At 38.3% G+C, this 23359-nt stretch overlaps 1 protein-coding gene across 3 annotated transcripts in view; it reads right to left on the bottom strand.

The window, feature by feature from the left end:
• Positions 1-23359, bottom strand: part of LOC121727460 (sushi, von Willebrand factor type A, EGF and pentraxin domain-containing protein 1) — a 107463-nt gene that overhangs the window by 5616 nt on the left and 78488 nt on the right. For all 3 annotated transcript variants that reach the window (XM_042115335.1, XM_042115337.1, XM_042115336.1), the window contains exons 4-31: positions 15247-15328; positions 14641-14954; positions 13402-14523; positions 13118-13297; positions 12846-13028; positions 12444-12728; positions 12083-12360; positions 11505-11935; positions 11070-11386; positions 10806-10987; positions 9841-10726; positions 9254-9747; positions 8959-9172; positions 8406-8876; positions 7481-8322; positions 6476-7359; positions 6014-6393; positions 5702-5867; positions 5360-5611; positions 4731-5272; positions 4437-4649; positions 4201-4356; positions 3957-4098; positions 3599-3670; positions 3061-3251; positions 2093-2266; positions 1695-1871; positions 784-945 (exon numbers count right to left, since the gene is read on the bottom strand). In XM_042115335.1, coding sequence (XP_041971269.1) covers positions 784-945; positions 1695-1871; positions 2093-2266; positions 3061-3251; positions 3599-3670; positions 3957-4098; positions 4201-4356; positions 4437-4649; positions 4731-5272; positions 5360-5611; positions 5702-5867; positions 6014-6393; positions 6476-7359; positions 7481-8322; positions 8406-8876; positions 8959-9172; positions 9254-9747; positions 9841-10726; positions 10806-10987; positions 11070-11386; positions 11505-11935; positions 12083-12360; positions 12444-12728; positions 12846-13028; positions 13118-13297; positions 13402-14523; positions 14641-14954; positions 15247-15328 — 9792 coding nt within the window. The remainder of the gene's footprint in view (positions 1-783; positions 946-1694; positions 1872-2092; positions 2267-3060; positions 3252-3598; positions 3671-3956; positions 4099-4200; positions 4357-4436; positions 4650-4730; positions 5273-5359; positions 5612-5701; positions 5868-6013; positions 6394-6475; positions 7360-7480; positions 8323-8405; positions 8877-8958; positions 9173-9253; positions 9748-9840; positions 10727-10805; positions 10988-11069; positions 11387-11504; positions 11936-12082; positions 12361-12443; positions 12729-12845; positions 13029-13117; positions 13298-13401; positions 14524-14640; positions 14955-15246; positions 15329-23359) is intronic.

The following is a 23359-nucleotide window of genomic DNA, read 5'->3' as shown; positions in this document are numbered from 1 at the left end:
TTAGTGCTTAGTTCTGTCTACTCTGGTCACATTTTGGTACAAAAATCGTCAGACAAAAAAGCTAATAATTGCAAGAAGCAAATGTTTTGTCAAACGACGTTTTGTTGCCAATGAAGTTGCATTATTTAGGAACGGCTACATAAAATACAAAGGTCACAAAATTACCGTGAATTAAGCGAGTGTATAATAGGAAACTAATATTGAAGACTACCCAAATTGCATGAGCGAATACATGTCGCAACATGTTGCGTTCGGCCCGCTCCGGCTAGACACCTGCTTCCGGCTATTGTGGCACTCCACTTCCGTTTCAGATCCAATTTCTATTCGTATTGGTACTGTGTTGAATAAAGGATTGAAACATCCTGAGATTTGCAGACTTATTTGGGGTTAAAAGGCGAAGTTCAAGTGAAAAAGATTTTGTAGTAATTGAAAGTTGAAAATTAAACCTATTTAACCAAACCTACTTGAGGTTTGAAAAAATAATATAGATCAGTGAGTATCCTAATTGTAAATACTTACTTTGAAGTTTGATATTGGTAGACATTTGACTATCAGACAAGTTAGTTCATAAATCATAATTCATAAGCAGATGGAAGACGTACATATTATTTATTAGTTGCGAGTCGCGACTCGCGTTCTCGGTTCTCCCCACTTGACAGATCAAGATTCAAGACGAACGTTGACTTGACATAGTATGCCGCCGTTATATAAAAAGTTGCTTGCAAGTCATTTGGACTTTCAAATTTTTCCATCATCAAAAACCTTCAGGCATCTGAATCTCACCTGGCGAGCACACTGGCAGTGAGCACTGGTCGGGGGAGGCGGCGCCGGGCTGCGGGGTGGTGGTACCGGGCGGACAGGACGCACACGCCGCCCCCGCGCCGTTAGCGCGCCACGTGCCGCGCGGACACGGCTCGCAGCCACCTGAGCTGGACAGCTGTTCACCTGGAAATCAAAGATAAGTAAGGTTTTAGCAGTAGCGGCATAAAAAGGGGCCTGGGGCGCTGAAGGCAAATAAAACGAGCGCCAATTTTTTCAGCAATAGCAGCACCCTGGGTGCCAAAAAAAATCTCGCCCAGGGCGCTGGTAGTGCTAAAAGTGACTGGGTTTTAGCTGTGATTTATAGTGAAAATTTCAATCTTTAGCATTAGATGCCATCTTCAGTTCCTAAGCATTGATGTATGATAAATATATTATTATAGCCTTTGATGTCAAATCCGCAATTCGATTGCCGATTTCCGAATCCGGCAACTTAGCTGAAGTTACTGAAATGGAATCATTAGGATATTTTTTGCTAGCATGGACTAGTAAAGTATGTAGGTATAGTTGCGACAAATCTTATATATAAAAATGGATTTTCAAATGTGTTAGTCGCGCTAAAACTCGAAAACGGCTGAACGGATTGGGCTGATTGTAGTCTTAAAATATTCGTAGAAGTCCAGGCAAGGTTTTAAAGTGACACGAAGTTCACCGGGACAGCTAGTTCGTAATAAAATGACAACTTTAAGACCATTCTTGAATTTATATGCAATATGCAAGTATATCTGATATGGTCAAAATTATTCAATTTTAATAGAACTTCATCAAAGTTTCTATCGTGAATGAGCTCATCAAATAGATTTTATTTGATAAATAGTGAGTACCTCTGGTCAAAAATTTACATTTTGAAAAACTCTTGATAACTATGTATTTACCTGAAGGACAGTCATCTCTGCACTCCGCAGCAGACACTGCTTCTGTGGCTCTGGTGGTTTGACCTCTTGGACAGGCGATACAGGTGAATGCTCCCTCTCTAGGCTGGTAGGATCCGTGACCGCAAGGCCTGCAGAGCTCCGCTTCGGCGTCGTAATATTTGCCGGCAGCGCATTTTTCTGAAGAGGTAAGAAGTCATAATATAATTCAATTATAATAGTAAGCTTTAGCCTATACAAAAGGAAACGATGACAAATACAGGTCATAACACCTAGTATTGGGGAGAAAATGCCTGACCTTGAGAAAACCGTAACGTTTTGATATTTTGTTCGTTGTAGACAGCATCAAGTATGTTTGCCATAATATAACGCCGATCAGTCTACGTTAATGAACTTCATACCTTTACAATCAGCGGCACTCCTCGCGCCAGTAGTTTGAGTGACTCCCGGCTGTCCAGCGATGCTGGGACAGGAGGTGCACTGCAGCTGGCCGGCCTCAGACTGGTATGTGCCAGCGGGGCACGGCTGGCAGGTGTCGCTGGCAGAATCCAGGTATGTACCGACGGAGCAAGCCACTGAGAAAATAAAGTAAAGGTTACTCAAAATATCTTCATTACATTTTAATTGGATGTATGAATCATTACAAATTGCCAGAGTCGAAGATTGACTCTCAATCATTTTACTCTTCCCAGATCTTTCCCATCTTTGGGAACTCTGCCAAGCTTCGACTTTATGGTTGCGACTACCCGAGACTTATTTTCTGAATATTTTCGGATTATACCATATTTTCTTACAATAAATCTGCTACAGTATCAGCTTCCTATTAAAAGCGTATCGATGCGACTGTAATGCGAATAATATTTTATTTTAATCGCCTCAATCTGTTCGCGAGAAGAGTTGGATTTTATATCTTATGCCGTTACGTCTGGGTCTCATTTCATTCCACCCCGGGCGATATCAATCTAGAATTACCAGACCGCGCTAGCAGTAAATCAAACAACAATTTACTTGTGTAAACTGTTATTGAGACAAGATCTATGCACTTGATTTAGTTTATATTGTAACGGTAGTCTAAGCTTCTTAGATCCGCTTCACCAACTTAGATTTGAAATTTAAATTAGTTGTAGGAAACATCTACTATCTGTTTACTTAAAAGTAAATCGTTGTTTTCTGGATACTTTTAGTCTATTTATGAAATATCTATTACTTTAGGCTATAATATTGTTGAAACAAAATTATAGATCTTTTGAAAAGCTAATACCGTATTTAATTCGACGACGTTCTTGGCGTAGTAGGCAAATAACTCGACCGTCAGCATTTCTTTAAATCTTGATCAACTTATCAATTTATCTACGTTTAAATAACATACCACAATCAGGCGCGACGACCACTTGTCCCATCGGACAGGCGTAGTCCGATTCGAGCTTGAGACTGGCCGGGTCGGGCACTGTGTTCGGCAGGATGTTTCGTACGTCGAATTGTTCGTCTTCGAGGATGAGTTTTTCGAGCAATCGTTTGACACTAGAACGCTCGTTGTTGCTTCCGTGGATAACTGGGTCGCTGGAATATATAAACACATCATAAGGTCCCCAGTTTTTAGTCCTTTAGAATAAAGCTCAATGAAAATGATTTTAGCACGTACGCGTCGCTGTCAAGGGGCAACTAGTGCTGACTTGAATGGGTCATTAGAATTGCAAAGAGGGCTTAGCAAGCCAGTTATTCTTTTACACCTTTTAAGGTAAAGAGTTTTTAGTGTCTTCTACTAGGTACTTAAGCTGCAGTCCCATTTCTTCCGTGAATAATATTTTGTAAAAAACTATGTAGCTTAAACAGGCGACTTGAAGTTTTCACCTCATTTGGATTACTTAGGTTCTAAAATAGTGCAAGAGTGCATTTGTGATACTTACTTAACCGCCGGGAACGAGATTTCGATGTTATACTGATCGCCCGCTTGACGTCCTTCTCTACTGCTTCGGGTCCTAAGTGCCAACATGCAAGTGTTAAGTACATGCTTAATTCAGTGAATAAGAGAGTGTCTAATAGTCGTGCGTTGGTTCATTTAATTTCAGTTATATAGGTATCCGAAGAAGTGAGTGTAACTAATAGAAGTGCTTTATTGCTTGGTCAGCCTACCCATATGAGGTTTCTATTCTCTACGAAAGCCAACACCTCAGAAATCTCAAGATATTTTCGTCTACGTTTATTTCTGCCTATATTTCTTTAAGTTGCATTTATTTCTACATGTATATATCTTCATCAACTTACTCTTCTACTGGAATGATGGCGTCTAGGACGTATGTGTCTTCGGCGTTGGTAGTTGGAGGACTGGATACTTGTCTTGTTTGACGAAGGTTGGAACGGTGGTCACATTTCACATTGATATCCAATTCCTTGCACTCCCGTGTACCTACATGTTAAATTACATCAAGTTCTGGGTGGTTTACAGTTTTTTTAAATTATAGTTGTGTAAAACAATGACTGAAATTACATAAATTTAAGATATGCTTACCATCGACAGCGTAAGAGCAGAAGTTCCAATCTCTGTTGAGCTGGTTGATAGCACTTCGTACTTTCTGTCTGAGCACAGCTTGTCCAGCATCGTTGCACAGTACGGAGCTTGGGAAGTTCATTGAGATTTTGAAGACGCGTTGAGCCGGCGAAGCAGCTAATGGAAAAAAATAATATTAAATAAAATTATTAAGTAAATAACCTTTTTCATTTTGTAATTGTTGATGAAAAACTTACGCGAGCAAGCAGGGTATACGAGTGGTAGAGTTGGTTCGTTTGTTGGTCTCCAGAAACCTTCAGCGCCGCAAGTGTAGAACGGTGGCACTGGTTGCGAGAACCTGAGGCCATCGCGACAGGCTATTTCACACACTTTGAACTGGCCTCCCGCGCCCCAGTCGCGACATGATTGGTAGCCTCCGAGTGGATCAGGAAGAGTAGGGCAGAATTCAGCTGAAAATAACATTAATATTAGATGGAATTTGGTTGGAAGAGTAGAAATTATTTAAAGAAGTATATAGAAATTCTGTTTACCTAAAACTGTGACCTTGAATGTACAAGTAGCCGCGTTACCAGCGCCATCGTACGCGACATACGCGATTTCATAAGCTCCCCAGGCAAGGTTCTGTCCAGGTTTGTGTCCAGATTTTTCGACAACTTTGGTGACTCCTACATTATCACTGAAGGCAGGTACATCCCAGCTAACGATCGATGATCCGTTCTTAGCGATAACCCACAAGTCTCCAGGGCAACGGTCAACTCTCGGTGGCTCCTTGTCAACTTGAAGTTGTTGGCATTTCGGACCGCCATAACCATTGGGACATATTCTCTGGCCGCAATGTGACGGCACGATTCTTTCCACGCCACCCAAAATGTCTTCATAGCCGGCCCAAGTGAGAACTAGGCCACTGTAAAGTACTGGCTCGGTTCTACAGTCGCGAACTTGTTTTTGGATCTCATTTGTAACGTCCAAAGCGCGATTCCATATTTGAACTTTAGTCAAATGTCCTTGGAAGCCAGATTCGGTGTAGGTTTTCGAGTTATCCGACTGAGGCTTGCCGAGGGTTACCCAAACACTAAAATAATTTACAGTTATGAAATAAATATGTATTAAAAACATAAATGGCTCACAATGCAACAGTTGAAATATAAATGAAACTTACTATTTCGGTAATGTCTTTCCGCTGCCATATCCCTTCAATTTGCTAGCAATAAGTCCTTCAGTAATAAGAGTCAGTTCACCGCCTTTATTACCGTCCCAAACCAGTGCGACGTGGTGCCATTGTCCATCATTAATTGTAGCGAACTCTCCAAAGCTTAGATATACGTCTTGAAGTTCTGGGAACAACGATACTTGTACTCCGTTCGAGTGAGCTTGGATAATGCTTCTTCTATTTAGTGCAATATGAGAGTTGCTAAAAAGGAATAGTAATATCATTATTTCATCGGCTCTTTTGTTATTTCTTACGTATTTAAATAGTAACAAGGTATTTTCAAATATTTACCTAACGCTGTATGCTGTAAAGAAAATTCCACCTTCATCCTGTTGAGTGTATTGGACCCATAAGGCGATTGTTAGGCTTCCAGTAGAACCGGTATCAAATGGCACCACTTGAGCTGCACTTGAACGCAGTGGGTCGCTGAAGTAGAGGTCATAATCTACGCTAATCGCTGTAATTACAAACATTAACATTTTAAAACAATAATTATACGTATATGTTAATATGCCAATAAAATTATTTCAATTTCTAGAAAACAGGACACGAAGTATCGTATTAAAATAAAGTGCAAAGTAGGTGGAAACTTAAAAGACTTACATTTTCTGCAGTCATCACCGGTCATGTTGAACGGACATTGACAGTAGAATCTACCAGGCAGATCAATGCAAGTGGCAGATGGAGGACACGAATTTTCTTTGCAGTCAACAATATCTTCATCGCAGTTCTTTCCTTTGAATCCAGGCGCACAGATGCAAGAGTAACCTTCTCCGTCATCGATGCATGTGGCACCGTTCTGACATAATCCAGCCTCACAAGCATCAAATTCGTACTGGCAACCAATGCCGGTGTAGTCCATAGAACAAGTACAGTTTAATCCAGAGCCAAAGTCCTGACATTTACCGCCGTGCATACAAGGACTGCCAATACATCTTTCTGGCGCGGTTTCACATTGTTTGCCATCTGTTCCACTTGGACACCTAATAAAAATAAAATGGTTTTATTTAATACACCAAGATTATTATGATTTTGTTTTATAAAATGAAATATTAGAATACTTACACACAGAAAAAGTCTTGGAAGAGGTCGATACACTTGGCATGGTTTTGGCATGGTAAGTTCTCACAGTTGCCGATATCATGTTCGCACCTGTGTCCAGTCCATCCAGGTTGACAGATACATTTGTAGTTGTCGATTTCGTCCTTACAAGAACCGCCGTTATAACAAGGATCAGATGCACAGTCATCGATGTTTGTTTCACACATTTCTCCAGTAAAACCTTCTCGGCAGACACATTTGAATTTGTTGTCAAGATCAATGCACCTTTCAGTACCAGCCGGATTACAAGGCTCGTTCAAACATTCATCTATAGCAGATTCACATTGTTGACCTATGAAACCCGGGCGACACTTGCATACAAATCCGTCTATTTGGTCAATACATGAAGCGCCATTTTGACAAGGATCAGATGCACAATCGTCAATGGTATGTTGGCAGCGTTTTCCTGTGTATCCGGCTTCGCAAACACAAGTGAAATCATCAATACCGTCCACGCATCGTCCTCCGTTTTCACATGGGGATATGATACACTCATTGATATTGATATCACACGAAGGTCCAGACCAACCAGGATCACATACACATTGATGCGAGTGCAGTTTGTCGACACATATTCCGTGTCTGCAAGGTTCGTTAGCACACAGATCTATCTTTTCATGACATCTCTTGCCGGTGAATCCAGGTGGACAAGCACAAATGAAATCGTTTACTAAATCGGTACAAGCAGCGCCGAGCAGACATGGCTTTTCAATACAGTCATCAGTGTTAATTTCGCAAAGTTGGCCTTCCCATCCAGGTAGACATTCGCATTTGTAACGGCCTTGTTGTAAAGCTGTGCATGAAGCTCCGTTCTTGCAAGGGTTTCCATTTGCAGTGCAGGGATCAATCTGTAAAATGAGGGTATTTTTATTTATTCTCCAAAATTGTCAAGTATATATTCATAGTTTAAAAATAATTATATTCTACTGATACGTAATAACATACAATTTGGAATAATTTAGTACTTACAGTTATGTCACAATCAAGTCCAGTGTATCCAGATCTGCATAAGCAGGTAAAGTTGTTATATCCTGGCTCATCCTTGCACATAGCGCGTTCTGGGCAGGTGTCATTTCTACAGTCGGACCTTTCTTCTTGACAATTTATACCTCCATAGCCTGTTGGACAAGAGCACCTGTACCCTTGTGGCATATCGATACATGTTCCGCCGTTGTAGCAAGGTTGACTTGAACATTCGTCTATGTCAATTTCACAGCGACGTCCAGAGAATCCAGCAGGACAGTAACATTGGACACCATGTCCCTTTGGTACGCAAAGACCACCGTGTTGGCAAGCACTGTTGGAACATTCAACTGGAATACATTCTTCCAATCCAGTTGTACCAGTTCCTACTGTTTTCATATTAGTTGGACATTCCATACACAGTGTTTGACCGATCGCGTTTTGGTAGAAGTTTTTAGGACATTGAGAGCAGGGTGCTAAGCCTGTAGGTGAGTATGTTCCAGGTGCACACTTAGCTCTACATTTGTCTTTTCCAGAAGCAGCTGGTTGATATGTGTACGTATTTACTGGACATGCCTGACAGTCCTTAAATCCTCCAAGAGGTGGTTCACCAGTGAAACTATTTCTTGGGCACTCTAAGCATGGTACAAGTCCTGTGGGTGAATAAGTTCCATAACCACAAACTGGTACACACTCAGATAGATCCTTTGTTCCTTCTTCTTTCGTAAATGTGCCTTGAGGACATCTCAAGCATGATCCTTGACGAGCTTGGTTTTGGAAGAATCCACGTGGACACATGGTACAAGTCTTTTGTTTTTCCCCAGCATAAGTACCGGCTGGACAATGCACTAAAATAAAATATATAAAAGTTAGTTGCTATATTATAAAAATATATTCGTTTACATACTTCTTTCAAACCAAAAATACTTACAGCATCTTGGAACATCGTTGGTGTCCATATTTAATACCTCTCCAATGCTACAAGTAAATCCTCGAGATATAGAACTTCTGATAGCACGCAGTGGCGGACATTGATTTCCAATAGATGAAACGTTAAGAATAGGCTCAATAAGTGCACTTGCATACGGCACTGACAAGTCAAATATGAGGTTCAAAGTGGAGCCGCAAAGGTCGTACAGTTGAGTCTGTCTAATGGCTGGAGTAATTGCAAGAACGAAGTCCATTTTAACAACATTTTCATCAAGAAGGTTTGGCATTACTTTGATGAATGTTACGTTAATGTTTACATTGACAGCAGAACAACGTTGCGATAATCTTTCGTTTAAGACTCCATCATACTGAGCTAGGAGATCTTTGTATTGAGGTAAGCAAGCACTGGATACAGCTCCAAGAGCGCGATATTGAACACTGGCGACAACATGGTAGGACGCTTGTTGAGTATCTGAAAAAGATTTCATATTAGTAACTTAAATATGAAAGGGAATGTAGATAAAGAGTAAATTGTTGTTTTTTGTGATATTTACTTTCAGATACACAATCAGGTACGACAGCAGTAGGCATCCATTGGCGTTTTGATTCGCATACAAAAGTTTTTACTGGCTCCCCATCAGTGAATCTGTAGCCAGGGCTACATGTGGCAATACATTGAATGCCTCTATCTCCGGGTAAGCAATTAATGGCTCCGTGAGTTGGAGGCTGGAGTTCCCAATCGACGCATGGAGTGGCTTGTACTGATACCTATAATAAAATAAATATGTTTTAATATTGCAAGATATTTAAAACTTAAATTGAATTTAGGTTATTTAAGAAATTATGTACCTGAAAGTAGCATTGGGCCTTATTGCCATATTTATCAGAAGCAACAACGGTAACATTTTCATAGCCACGAATAGGTATTACTGCCCTTTCTGGAATAAATTTGAGGAACACTTCTCCAGATGCATCGGTGGCGTTTATCCTTCTTCTTGTTTCATTAAAGTTAACTGCATAGCTGTCTTGTTTATCTACCAACTCAATTACATAACTTTGTGGGCAGCTTAGTTTAGGAGGCGTGTAATCTGGCACGGTAATATTAACTTCGCAAATAGCAACATTTCCGTCAAAGTCAAACGCTACGTATCTTACAACCATGTTATGGAAAACTTGTATTGGTGTTCTGAAGTGTTGCGGAGTGACTTCTAATCTGGCGATAGCTCCGGAGTTATCCGTAGCAGTTGGTTCAGTGAAATTTACGGGCAATAGTCCACCATTCACATCAGTTTGTACAACAATTGGATGCTGAGGGCAATTTTGGAAGACAGGCGGTTCATTGTCTGAAATCATAAAAATTGTTAGATAAAAATACCATTATTATAAGATTTGATTTTAAAAATTATGTAGCACATCAGATAAAATACGCAACTTACCAACACATGGAGAATATCCATAGTCGTAACCTAACAGAGGTTCAACAGATGGTTCATCGCATCCCATAAGTTCGAATTTGAGGCATGCGTTATCCATGAAGCTCACAATACCAAGGATAACAAATCTTGCTTGGACGTACTTAGGCAAGGTGATCATTGCAAGCTCACCATAATTACCCGGATCTCTCATAGTTAGATTGAAATTAGGGAAGTATACCACATAATTTTCATTTTCGGCTTGCTTGTAGAAAAATCTTATTTCAGTTGGCCTGCCTACAATGTCTGATGTAACTACACCTTTCACTAAAATAGCCTTTACTCTATGCACTTTTCCTAAATCGACACTGACGTATGTGAACGCCTCTTGTTTTCCACACCAACCAGTTACTGAATTTAATCTAATATTTTTAGCTTCATAGTTCGGTCGCTCCGATGTTGCATTGATAGCAGAATCGGGGATTCTGCCAGACGCTAAGCCTAGGGGCTTAATGACTTTGCATTCTGGTTCGCGCATACAAGTGATAGGGCGTGGATTGATAAGAATGTATCCTGGTCTTGAACAGCCGAATAATACTTCTGAGCCTTGTTCGTAGCTTCTTGCGATTTGATAACCATCAGCTGGACGGCCAGGATCTTCACAGACTGGACCTTCGCATCTCAAGTCACCAAAGTCCCAAATACCGCTGGCTTGACATCTCACAACGTTATCGTGTTTGCTGGTTTGTCCGGCCAATTTGAATGTATTTTGACATCCGAAGAAGAATGAGCTCTGATAACGTGTGTCCAAGTATTGACCATATTCGGCACCGGGTGTTGGCATGGGGACACCACAATCTTGGCGTGGACACTGGGGCTGTGCGCCTGAGAGCCAATAATCTGGTAGACCCTGTAAGTGAAGAAAGTTAGTATAGTTGTAATTATTATATCATGCAACAAATCTTAAATAGTGGGGGAACAGCACATACCGGTTTTGGATCGTAAACACATTGCCTGAAGGATGATGTCGCAGTATTCCTTAAATATCTGCCTGGAGATGTACAAGTTATAGTGACATTTTCCCTGTATGGTACTAAAACGCTTTCAGGGTCGTTCCTAATGATTTCAAGTCCATCGTTTTTGTCGTCCGATAAAGTAACACAACGAGCATCTGCAAAGAAACACATGTTTAATAAGGTTTGTTATTTGTTAAATTAATTTAATGTAGTTATTTTGATTTTAAATTAACGTACATTGACATTCAGGAGCTGTTCCGTTCCATGTTCCGCTTGACGTACAAAGCAAGGAAGAAAATCCTGACATTACATAACCAAAGTCACATTGGAAATCTACTATGTCTCCAAAATGATATTGCGCTTTAGTAGATAACAGTAATCCATTCTCGGGTGCAGACAAAGGTGGGCACATAACAGGTACACAGGACTTATTTCTTTGGTAAGTGTCACCGTCTCTTTCACCAGTTTCAGAAGTCTCAATAGAGAAACCGGCCGTTCCGTTGTATGAGTAGAGTTCATATCCAATATTACAAGCACACGTGAAGTTTCCAGGACTAAAAATAAGAAACATATTAAATTTGCCGGATTTGACAATCGAGGCAAGGTCTAACAAATGTTTTTTTTTTGGTAAAGTTATTAAATATGTTATTAGAACAATAATTTTTTACTTACGTATTCAAACATTTTTGGTCACATCCACCATTATTTTCATTACACTCATTTATATCCAAACAGTCGAGTCGAGCACAACCCATAACTTCAAGCTTCAAACAAGGTGCACCAACATAGTCTTGGATTTTAAATTTGACATACTGAGCTTCAATTGGCATCGGCAAATTGAGGACTGATAGAGTAGGTTCCAATATTCTGAATTCTACTGCTGTTCCATCAGGATTTGTGTAATCTTTAAATAAATCAGCTAGGTCGTTAGTGTATTGAATCCTGATAGCCGACGTAAAGGCAATATTGCCGTCTGCTCTCATTACGCTCATTGTGCGGAAACCTCTGATTATGGTGGGTGCTCTTAAATCGATTAGAACCCAATTTGCGCCTGCTTCTAAGTTATTACCACACCAGCCTCCTCCATTATTCAATCGGATCATCTAAAAAAATATAAGGTATACAATATACATGAAACATAGTACTGTAATTGACTAGGTAGTTATATTATATAGTATCGTATTATTTAATATAGTATTATTATTATTATTATTATTATTATTAAAGCTAAATAAGGTATTATTATTTACCCCTTTGTAATATCCAGGTTCGGAGGCAGACGTCGTAATAGATTCATCGGGAATAGCACCATTTATTAGCCCTAGATCACCAACTGGTCGGCAATCCATGTTTTGAGCAAAGCCAGATCGGCATGGACAGAAGAAACCACCTTGCGTGTTTTTACATTCTGTAGAAACTGAATCGCACTGGCTACTAGAGCATTCGTTGATGTCTTCGCATACTGGTGTAGCGTCAAATTGTTGGTTAGTTCCACATCTTATTATGCTCGGCCCATTCAGCTTGAACCCTTAAATACCAACAACAGTTTAGTTACAAGTTATCAATAAAATTAACACAATTTAAAGTTTAATGAATATAGCTAATGTTTACCTTTGTAACACTGTACTCTCGCCTCATCCCCATACATGTATATTTTGGTTTGGTCGACAATGAATCCGTTCTTTATTTCTGGGAATATGGGGCATAACGCTTTGGAACAAGTTGGCACATCCCCAGACCATGTTCCGTTGCTCATACATAGGAGAACAGGTTGCCCGGAACGTACGTAGCCAGGTTCACATTCATATCGTACGATTGTACCGTAACTCCTACCACCGCCGTTCAGAATGGTGACATTGGCATGGGGTACGTCAGGCAAAGCGACACATTGAGATGCTGAAAAAAGATTTAACGTTACATAAACAATTGTTGTTGAATACATTTTACAAAATTTTTTTTTCATTTTAAAGCTTTAAAATTTTGTAAAATAGTAATAAAAAGTTTTCAATTTACCAAGGCACGTCGGCGTCCGTTCCCATCGCCCGTCGGATAAACATGAAATTTTTTCGATTGGCTGCCCAGTTGGAAAAGCAAATCCTGCATAACATTGGTATGTAGCTACGCCTCGATACGTAACATTTGTCGATCCAATTGAAAATCCGTTATCAATTTGTGGTACTGGCCCGCAGTAAACCTCTGTAATTGATTTAGAAACCGATTTAAAATTGTTCTGTAAATGATTTGTTGTTTTGTATAATTTTGTGGGTTGCAACTATGCTAATTACCTTGACAGCTGGGAATGTAGGTGGTGGACCAATTTCCGCCATCTAAACACTTTGTGGTTATACGCGCCTTTCCTGTAGCGAACTCTTGGCCAATCGGGCATGAAAATTTGATCACGGTGCCAAAAGCGGTATCTCGGTTTGATGCTAAAGCACCGATGCCTGATTTCAAGGGTGGACAATCTGAAAGGAAATATTTATAAGTAAATAATATATTTTGCTACTATTTCAAAAATAATATTTTGTACACATAGTATGTAGTTTTTAAAATCAAAAATATACGTTACCTGCCGAGAAAGTTGCTTTCCAGCCGATGTCGTTGTGAAGAGCGTCTGATAAAAATCTGATCAACATTTCTCCACTAGATGCCGTAAGAGTAATCCTAGGTTTCACTATGAAACCGTTATCTGAATGTAATCTCAGTCCATTTGTACTTGATCCGTCAAAAACTTGTACAACATCTGAGTTATGTATATTAAACTCGTCGAATTTTAGTGAAAGTGGTCCACCGTTCGGGTTTTTAATTCTGAACAGGCATTCTTGGTTATTTGGGTAATTTGACAGGCCGTAAGCCGGCGATGTTATAGTGCCGTTTGAGGCAACAATTGTGGCCCTGCATCCCTGCGAGTATCTCATATTGAAGCCTTTTCTTGAATCGCCGAGGCTAGTTCGGAAGTACATGTACATATTGTTGGTCGTCGAAATGACAACCTTTTGGTTTTCTTCACCAGATCCCGTTAATCTAGCCAGGACTGGACTCGATGGAGAGCTTCCGTCCTTTATTACTATGTAATCTCTATTCATTTCCAGATCGAAGTCTTCTATTTCAAGGGACACGATTCTTCCGGGCTGTGCTTCTATTATGTACATGCATTCTAAGCCACCTGGATAGGTATTGGGGTAGCCGGGTGACGTTAAAACTTGGCCTTGAGGAGTGGCTCGGAGGATACCACCACAGTTTGATGATTCAGTTTTCCATGATGCACGGAATCCTTTCTTTTCTACTGATCCATCGGAGCTGAATTTGATAATCATAAAGTTTGAAGCGGAAACGTACGTTTTCGAAGACAAGTCTTGTTTTCCTGAGAGTGTGGCCAAGTTCACTGATTTATCTTCTGTACGTCCACCGACTAATACTTGTACGGTATCGAAAGACTTTTCTGTCTCGAAATCTTGGAATTGCAGGACGATGTTTTGGCCTTGCGGTCCTTCGAGTGTCCATTTACATTCACTGAAGGCCGGGTACTTGTGAGGATAGTTGGGACTCTCGACGACATCCCCACTACTGGCCATGTAAAAGTGGCAGTCGGCTGCGCAGTCCATTTCATCAGATGCGTCTCCACAATCATCTTGTTTATCACATTTGAAGGCAGCGTTTATGCATTTACCGTTTGAACAGTGGAATGTTCCTAAAATAAAATAAAAATGTGTATTTATGATTCACAAGCTCTTTATTTATTAATTCTTATTTAAATGTGGTAATCTTTTTAAATTAACAATTAAAAACGTTGAAAAAATATACGTACCAGCTGGACAAGCGTTCGCTTTACACATGAAAGGTAATAGTTTCTCGCACGTGGTCAATTCCCAAGATTGACTATCGGAAGAGATGTGTACGTCCACACACTCCCCGTCCTTGGGATTCGGTTGTCGGATGTCCCAGAAGCCAGCGTACTGGGATACTAGAGCCCCAGCAGCCGATTCTAGGGTGTTTGTTCGGAGGTCATCTACCGTGGCGAGCCCGAGCCAATAGTGACTGTTGCTCGGGCTCGATGGCACAATACTTGCGGTCATATTGTTCTCTGAATATGTGTCTATGACTATCAACTCGCTTCCATATCTGTAATAATATTTAGAAAATTATTTTATGCGAAACTAGATGACGCAACTTCATTGCGCCAAAATGCGTAGGTATATCACGTGGAAATCGTACATTTTTTCCAGGATGAAAAGTATCCTACGTCCTTTCCCGGGATTCAAAGTATATCTTTATCTTTCAACAAAATCAACTTAGTGGTTTGGGCGTGAAGAGATAACAGATAGATAGACAGTATATTATGGATATATCAGAAGTATGAATTTTAATATTATTTATCGTGTTTGTAGAGTATTTAATGACAAATTGTTTTTACCTTCGACATAATTCCGCCGCTTTCTCCCAGGAATGTCTGATGTTGAAGAATTTGTAACAGTGTAGACCTTTCAATTCCCAACCTGAAAAGAGACACAGATATTTAATATCGCTAATGACAATTGAATCCGAGAAAGGACCTCCGATTTCTATAAATTTTGTAATGTAATGAAACGAAAAGTTAATTAAAGTTGTTTTCGCATTCGAGAGTAAGTGTAATTACTATGCTATTACCGACCTAGAGTATACAATCGAGGCGATCGTCGAAAAGGGTAAGAAATAGAAAGTGACATTAGAAATAAATGCACGAAAAGAGCACTTTTGTGAATGTTAAACATCATGTGAGGAGAAACTCGAGCATTTGTTTGCGTTAGTTGTTAGCTCTGTAAATTAAATATACGTTTGTAAATACTGGATACTTTCACTGCGCGAAGGGCTTGTAAGGCCGTTGTAGTGAAAACATGAAGGCAACAATGAAAGGATGACGCCTACTAGAAACGTTGTTTACATGTTTTTACTGAACTCTCCATTTCCTAAAATGTTTTGTACGTGTCGTTCATACGAAAGTAAACATTACTTTAATAATATGTTTACTCTACAGTGATGTTGGCTACAAGCATACAATTTGATGACAAACAGTTCAGTATAATATAATTTTATATTTATTATTTGTTATGTTATAACATGTAGTTTGATGAAATTTCCGAAAGATCATCAAAATACAGCATTAGATTTGAGATTATTAATAAGTATTGGTTACAGCTCAAATTTAATAATTATTAACAGGTAAATAATATATTTTTTAGTAAAAAATAAGCATAATCTATATTCCGTATTAGCGTCTAAGAAAGTTTTCGTCGAAACACCTTACTTCTGATCTCGACTCTTCAACAGTTCAAAAGTATCTCGAATGATTCATCATAATCGCTAGTTTCTCGAGTACAGCAGGTTAAAGTACTTCCGTGCGTGCAAAAAGCAAACAACGACAAATAGAGCGTGCGAGTTTGCCGATGATCGCGACGTCTTCGCTGGAGCCACGCATCGCTGAACAACGCGATGCAATGTCTGCCCTACTTTGTGTTATGTTTCTACAAACATTCAACGACCTTACGCGTCACTAGTTGCGATTGACGTAGATATGTTGCATCCACGGCTACGGAAAACGGGAATAGTCTAACAGGCTACTTTTTCGAGATAAAAGTAGCCTGTTAGAGTATAGGCTACTTGACCTATTTTTTTTTTCTTCATGCTAATCGCTTCTTAATCATTTATTTTCACCAACAAAACTAATATTTTGATATTTTAAACAGTAGAAACACTTAAAAAAAATTTAATGTGCTAAATGTACGAGTCTCAAAGTGCCCAAAAATTATAAAATAATTAAATAAGAAATTAGAAATCATTTGTAATGTTGAAAACTTTTGGAGAAAAGTTTTGGCTTTTTCATTTCCCGTCTACAATAAATGGAGATAATATTATATAAAACTGATGTTTTATTTGAATTATTCAAAAAAATATATTTTACAAATCTTTCTAGGCTTATTCTTATTATTTATGTACAAATAAACTAACATATAACGAGCGCGATAAAAAAGGATACTAAATTACGAGTATGATGACGTCACATCCAAATCGGAAGTACAGCAAAAGCGTTTTCGTTAGTACAAATCATATTTTCATAAAATCAAATTTTCAAATCGACTTTATTTATCAATCATAAGCTTTTATTTGATGATAAGGGTGAAATACGGTTTCCTAGGCCAAGTTCTACTAGAAATATGTATTTGTTCAATGAAATTGAATATAGGTCAAGTAGCCTATTCTAGAGCTTTAGCTACTACCGTTGTGATTAAAATCCCTGCAGTAGTTTTAACTTTCAGTTATAATATAAAAATGCGCGCTCTTCCATGAATAAAATGTAGATCATTATTATCTTCCGAAAGCCTCCATTTACTCACAGACTTCACTACAACCATGCCGAGAAAGAGATGAAAGCTTGAAAGCAAAATTTTATTTGGAAAAGATTTATTTTATTTATTTTACAATTTATGCACACACAAAATGAAGTTAACAAACCAGCTTAAAACTAAAAATATGTTTTGTTCAAAGGTACATCTTATTCCAAAAATGGAATGTCTTCCAGAAGACCTGCACCTGCCCCGTAGACAAGTGGCAAAGCGCTAACGCTAACGCTAGCGCTAACGCTAACGCTAGCGCTACAAAATGTATGGATTTGACATTAGTATTCGCTAGCGAAGCGATGACTTATGTCAAATCGCATACATTTTGTAGCGCTAGCGTTAGCGTTAGCGCTTTGCTACTTGTCTACAGGCCCTGAGTGTAAATAGGAATGCGTGATTGTAAAATATGCAAACATTAGTGTGCACGCGTTAATTATTATCTATATGTTACGTTCAAAGACCGAAATCGCTCAATGAGCGAAAAAATGGTTCACAACGCGTTGTGGTCAAAGTGAAACAGCCACGACGCGAATTTCGCGTCGTGGCTCTAATGAAAACGGTTTATTTCTCCTTTTTAGTCTATACATATAATAAAATCGTAGGAAAGTCAATTCTGTACATTGAACATTTTTGAAAAATAATACTTGCGACGTGATCTACTATGCTGACGCGGACGAAGTCACGGGCACCAGCTAGTTAATAGTAAAGATAAACTTAGTACAGCTATGTAGTAATATAGTAAAGTATATAAGTAGTAAGTAAAGTATAAATAAGTAGTAAGTAAGATCTAGAAAATGAGATGGAATTTCAGTAATTTACTTTTGAAATGTTCCGAAACTCTACTGCTACGAGTATATATTATATACGGTAGAGAACAGATCAGTTTCACCATTTCAACCATATCCTTGAACAATAAGGTTCAGAAGCACACCAGTTTTGTTTCTATACAATGTACTAGACACTAGTTACGTCTTCCGTATCCGAAAACCGTAGAACGCATCCCGTAAACATCCCTAAAACAGAATTAAACTCGCGTCGGTGCAAAGTTTGGATGCAGATATTCCCATATCGGTCGTGGGTGAACGCTCGTGGAGTCAGTTACTTGCGGTCTGAATCAGTTGTAGCGTATCCAAGTCGAGCATACCCGAGAATATCCAAGCATACCCGTACCCTTTGAGAAACTGCATCCGTTGCCAGTCTGCCGGAGATTAGGTTTCCTTTGTGGATTCTTAGTGTAAAATTAATTAATTTGTAACTTCATCGTTTTGGGAGGCGATTTGAAATTGGCCGGATTAAATGCGTTGTTGTTGGTTGAAATGTTTCAGATTTGCTTGCGAAAGCCGTTTTGCTTTAGATTTCATTGTTAGGTTATATAAAGACTAGCAAGCTGTCTTTGTTATCTCTGATTTACTTACAATACGTTTTTATCGATTTTAAAACTTTATTTTCTGACGAAACAGCATCGAAGCCTCTCATATGGCTCACTAGCAACCATTTCGGGTGAAGAAGGTATCGGTAACAATAAGCATACTAGTTTTATGCTAAGTACTCACATATGGTTTTGCTCGATCGAGCAATAACGTCGAGCAAAACCCGCAGCTCGGGCTTTCGTCCATACATTCAACATTGCTCAATAGTTTTACTCTAAATCGATATATTTAATTCCATCGAGCCGGCTCGTTGCGAGCCTTCGAGCTGTGAGTTTTGCGGTCCACACAGTAATTATTACTCGATTTAGAGTAAAACTATCGAGCAAAACCGTATGTGAGTACTTAGCATTACACGTAGTTTTGACCTCTTACGTAGTATAGCCTGAGTCACATGCATGACAAAGCCTTGCCTTTCACTTATGAATTACCGAAGGCTGCACGATTGATTTTATCATACTGTACTATGGAGATACATCTTTTAATTATGCTAATACACGATTTACTTCACTTTCAACAAGATAATTACATGTTGATAAATTCCATAACACAAAAAATTAACATTTACCCAGATTGTTATCACTTATCAGATATTTCCATTTTTAAATATCTAGATTAACAAGAGAAATTTAACGGATTTTCAAATTTCAATATCTTACGCAAATCACTGCTATATCAGTTTTTAAAGCTTGAATGAATCTCGTCACATACTATGAATGAAAGTCAAGAGTGAGTTGAGCAACTGTCATTGTCACCGGAGCCGACCCAGATTGTGCCGCTCCAAATGTCATCAGGCGCGGAGGAAATTATCTCAGCAGTGACACTGCACTCAATGATCAGCTGAAAGTTATATGAGGTTAATGGTCTTGTTGTAATGGGAAACACCACGATGTAGAATAGACCGGTGTTCCGCAAACTTTTTGTGTTCAAGGTACAGATTAAAAATTAACGTTTTTGCAGGTACTTCACAAATTACATCGATCATCCTGGGAAGTTGCCTTTATTCGTTCTTATAAACTAGGAATATGCAGGTAAAATGTCATTTTTTGTGGCACACCAATTACTACTACGACGGTACACTGGAATAGACTAGAGTTAGTAATTCAAGCAGGTAAATACAATGCAATAATGTCGTTGACTCAAATTCTATGGATTTTAAGAATCTACAGTCTACTCTTATAATAATAGAGGTAGAGCGGGTAAATTGAATGCTCTATGTCTTAACGACAGAGTTTTATACTAAGGGATTATGAGGCAAGGCAATTGCTCTGTTCGGGCCTGAAAAAGAAGAAGAGTGGTAAACACATTTCTGATCACAAGGCACCTCTCACCTTTCATCTTTTCCAATAAACCATTGTCTCTCATAACACAAAACAATAATTCATCTCAATATCACAATATACAAAAGTAAATAATAAACTTTCGAACAGTTTACTTAATATTATATCTGCAAAATTATATACTCCCTTGATCCCTCGAGTTACGGCCCCGTTAGTAGTTAGTGCGTACTACGTAGGCGTGAATATCTCTATATTATAATTATATCTCTGAATGTATTAAACTGTTATATTATGTAATATATTCTTGTCAGATGTCATGATGTTATTTATTACATTAAGCTTAGCTAGTGTCTTAAGTTTGTAAGGACTCATAATTTTAAAGTTTTAACGGTATTTATTTGTCTTTATTCGTAATGTTTATGTTTAATTAAAATTTTAATATATTACAAATTATACATTAAATATAATCTCAACGAAATCCCACTATAGCCCGGTCACTGAACACGTATAAATTTAACAATAATATTGTCCTCGCGAATCCAGTTTTATCGCATCTGCGGGAACTAAATCTACTCAACTAATCATCACGACGAATTGAATGAAAGAGACAAGTGACTTTTAGATGAAATTCTCCAGGTACATACTCCGTGACCAGGATATACCAGAAAATTAGCAGCACATACTATTACTTTTCGGGCGAAGCATTTCACTCGTAATATTTCATCAAAAGGTGGAGTAGGTGCAATTTTAAATCTTAACTTTGTATAACCAATGATGTTTCTAAACATTGTCGTGAGTAACAAGTCAATAGGAATCGTTTACTTTTATAAGAATCAAACGCGAATAACAGCTATAAACACAAGGACAAAGTTGGTTTCTATCATTTTTATAATAAAAACTTTGTAAATATAGCTATTATTTGTTGGTGGAACTTGAGTTATCATAACTTGGTCGGGGAAAACGCTGGCACCTCTCCCCCTACCCTCCTGGAAGTTCTCCCCCCTCTATGGACAATAGACAATTCCGGTTAACACTTGGGACGCGTCCTAATAAAGGATCGATTGCACCGATACATTTTATAAAATCGGCCAACTCTATATTTTGTAAAGTCTCACTGACTTGATGATCTCTGACTATCAGGCACACCTAAGTTAAGATAGGAAATAAAATAGAACTATTTTAGTGCTTGTGTGGAAGAGAAAAGCAGATATTGATCAATATAATATTACGTATTAAGTATATAATATAATATTATGTATAATACGAAGTCAATGGCCGAATTTTTCACAGACAGATGACAGGACTTAATTAGAAGCAGGGATTTTATCAGATGTTATTCCAATACAGGTGTAAAGGGCAATTTTAACCGAATGTGCCAGAAAAAGGGTAATATTTTTCGAAAGCATTAAGCATGTAAGTATGTTTTTTTAGGCACGTTCTGCAGCCTAGAATGTCTTGATAGATTTTAGCTTGAGACGTGTTGTTAGATTCATGTTTACTGTGAGAGTGATACATGGTATATTATTATATAAACTAGCTATTTGACCGAGCTTTGCTCGGTACTTATTCGATAAAACACGAATAAAATGACATTTTCTAAAAATGATTCCTAGCTAGATCGATTTATCGCCCCCGAAACCCCCTATATACTAAATTTCATGAAAATCGTTGGAGCCGATTCCGAGATTCCAATTATATATATACATAAGTATATACAAGAATTGCTCGATTAAAGATATAAGATAAAATACGGTCGGGTGTTTTAGTATTTTAAACTAAAGTATATGTATGTATAGATGAGGCTTAAACTGCGGCATTCTGGCGACTGTTAATTGAATAGCTCTCTGCTCTGTCGGTCCCCTTTTATATTGTGCTAAGATATCGTAAAATATTATTTCCAGAGCTCTTATATTAAAAGCGTTTTATTTTCACCCTCTCTTTCAAAAGTTTAAAAGTTTATTAACGTTAAATGGTTTATTAGAGCCTTTTATGAAGGGTTCAATTGACTTTTATTTGAATTTTAAAGTCAATCTAGCTAGTGTTCTAAAAGCGAAAGTGTTTGTGTGTTTACCGTCTCATTCGTATATCGCTGATCCGATTTGGATAAAATTAAAATACTTTATTGCGGAACCTATTCGGTTCCAAATAATACAAAATTTTATTAACAATATAACGTGTAATGTGTCGACAATTTAATATCAAATATCATTTACGATTACTTACATCTAAAGGTTAGATATTCAGCATCCTATTATGTCATGGATGATAATAGTTAATGTTATTTTTATGCGTCATAACATTTTATATATGTATGTAGTAAACATTAATTGTGAAAGACGAAGGTTACGAGTACCGTAACCGAGTATGACTGGTCAGTGTCGTAGTATTGACTATTGACATTGTAGTAAAAGTAGGAAAAAAAATGGCATTTTCTTTAGACACTTTTTCATGTGATATTTGGGGCTCCTAAGAGATAAGCCTTAAGCCTGCTGCTAAAACAGAGAAAAAGAAGTTATTGTAAAGTATTTATAATGTAAGTAGTATAATTATGATAATATACTTACTAGTTATAATATTATAAATACTTTACAATATCTTCATTTCCTCTGCTTTAGGCTTAAGGCTCTTAACTTTTTTTTTTTTTTTTTTTAGTAACCCTACTATGTAAATACCCTACTACGTAAACCCTTACGTAGTAGGGTATTTACATAGTAGGGTTTACGAATTATATATGTATTCCGTATATTCTAAACTTTTTTTTGTGTAAAATAATCACACACGGTATAATAAACAAATCAAACACGGTGTTGCGCTCCAGTTCTGTTATACTTGAACTTGGCTTGACACATAACCGCGTGTCTAGTTTTTTTTTTAATGAAATAAGGGGGCAAACGAGCAAACGGATCACCTGATGGAAAGCAACTTCCGTCGCCCATGGACACTCGCAGCATCAGAAGAGCTGCAGGTGCGTTGCCGGCCTTTTAAAAGGGAATAGGGTAATAGGGGAGGGTAGGGATGGGAAGGGAAGGGAATAGGGGAGGGTAGGGAAGGGAATAGGGTAGGGGATTGGGCCTCCGGTAAACTCACTCACTCGGCGAAACACAGCGCAAGCGCTGTTTCACGCCGATTTAATATTACTAGAGATCGCCCAACGGTCGAAATTCGACCTTAGTTTCAACGATATTAGGACTATTACCTATATTTTGTAAAAAAATATTGACTTTATCATTTTTTTTCAACTCTTGTCTCTGGGACTCAGCTGATCTCAGACTGGCTGTGAAAGCATTGTCTAATAGTATCTTAGATTCAATAAAAAAAACTATAATCCATTTTCAATTTGTCACTTTGTTGTCAACATACTTCAACCATAAATAAAAGAGTATAATTCGTATGTATAGGTTTGTCACTCAAAAATCTGACATTTTTCCTAGTGTGTGTGCTGTAGT

The sequence above is a fragment of the Aricia agestis genome, chromosome 5 (genome assembly GCF_905147365.1).
Source record: "Aricia agestis chromosome 5, ilAriAges1.1, whole genome shotgun sequence".
NCBI lineage: Eukaryota > Metazoa > Arthropoda > Insecta > Lepidoptera > Lycaenidae > Aricia > Aricia agestis.
This window is presented reverse-complemented; position numbering and strand designations above follow the sequence as displayed.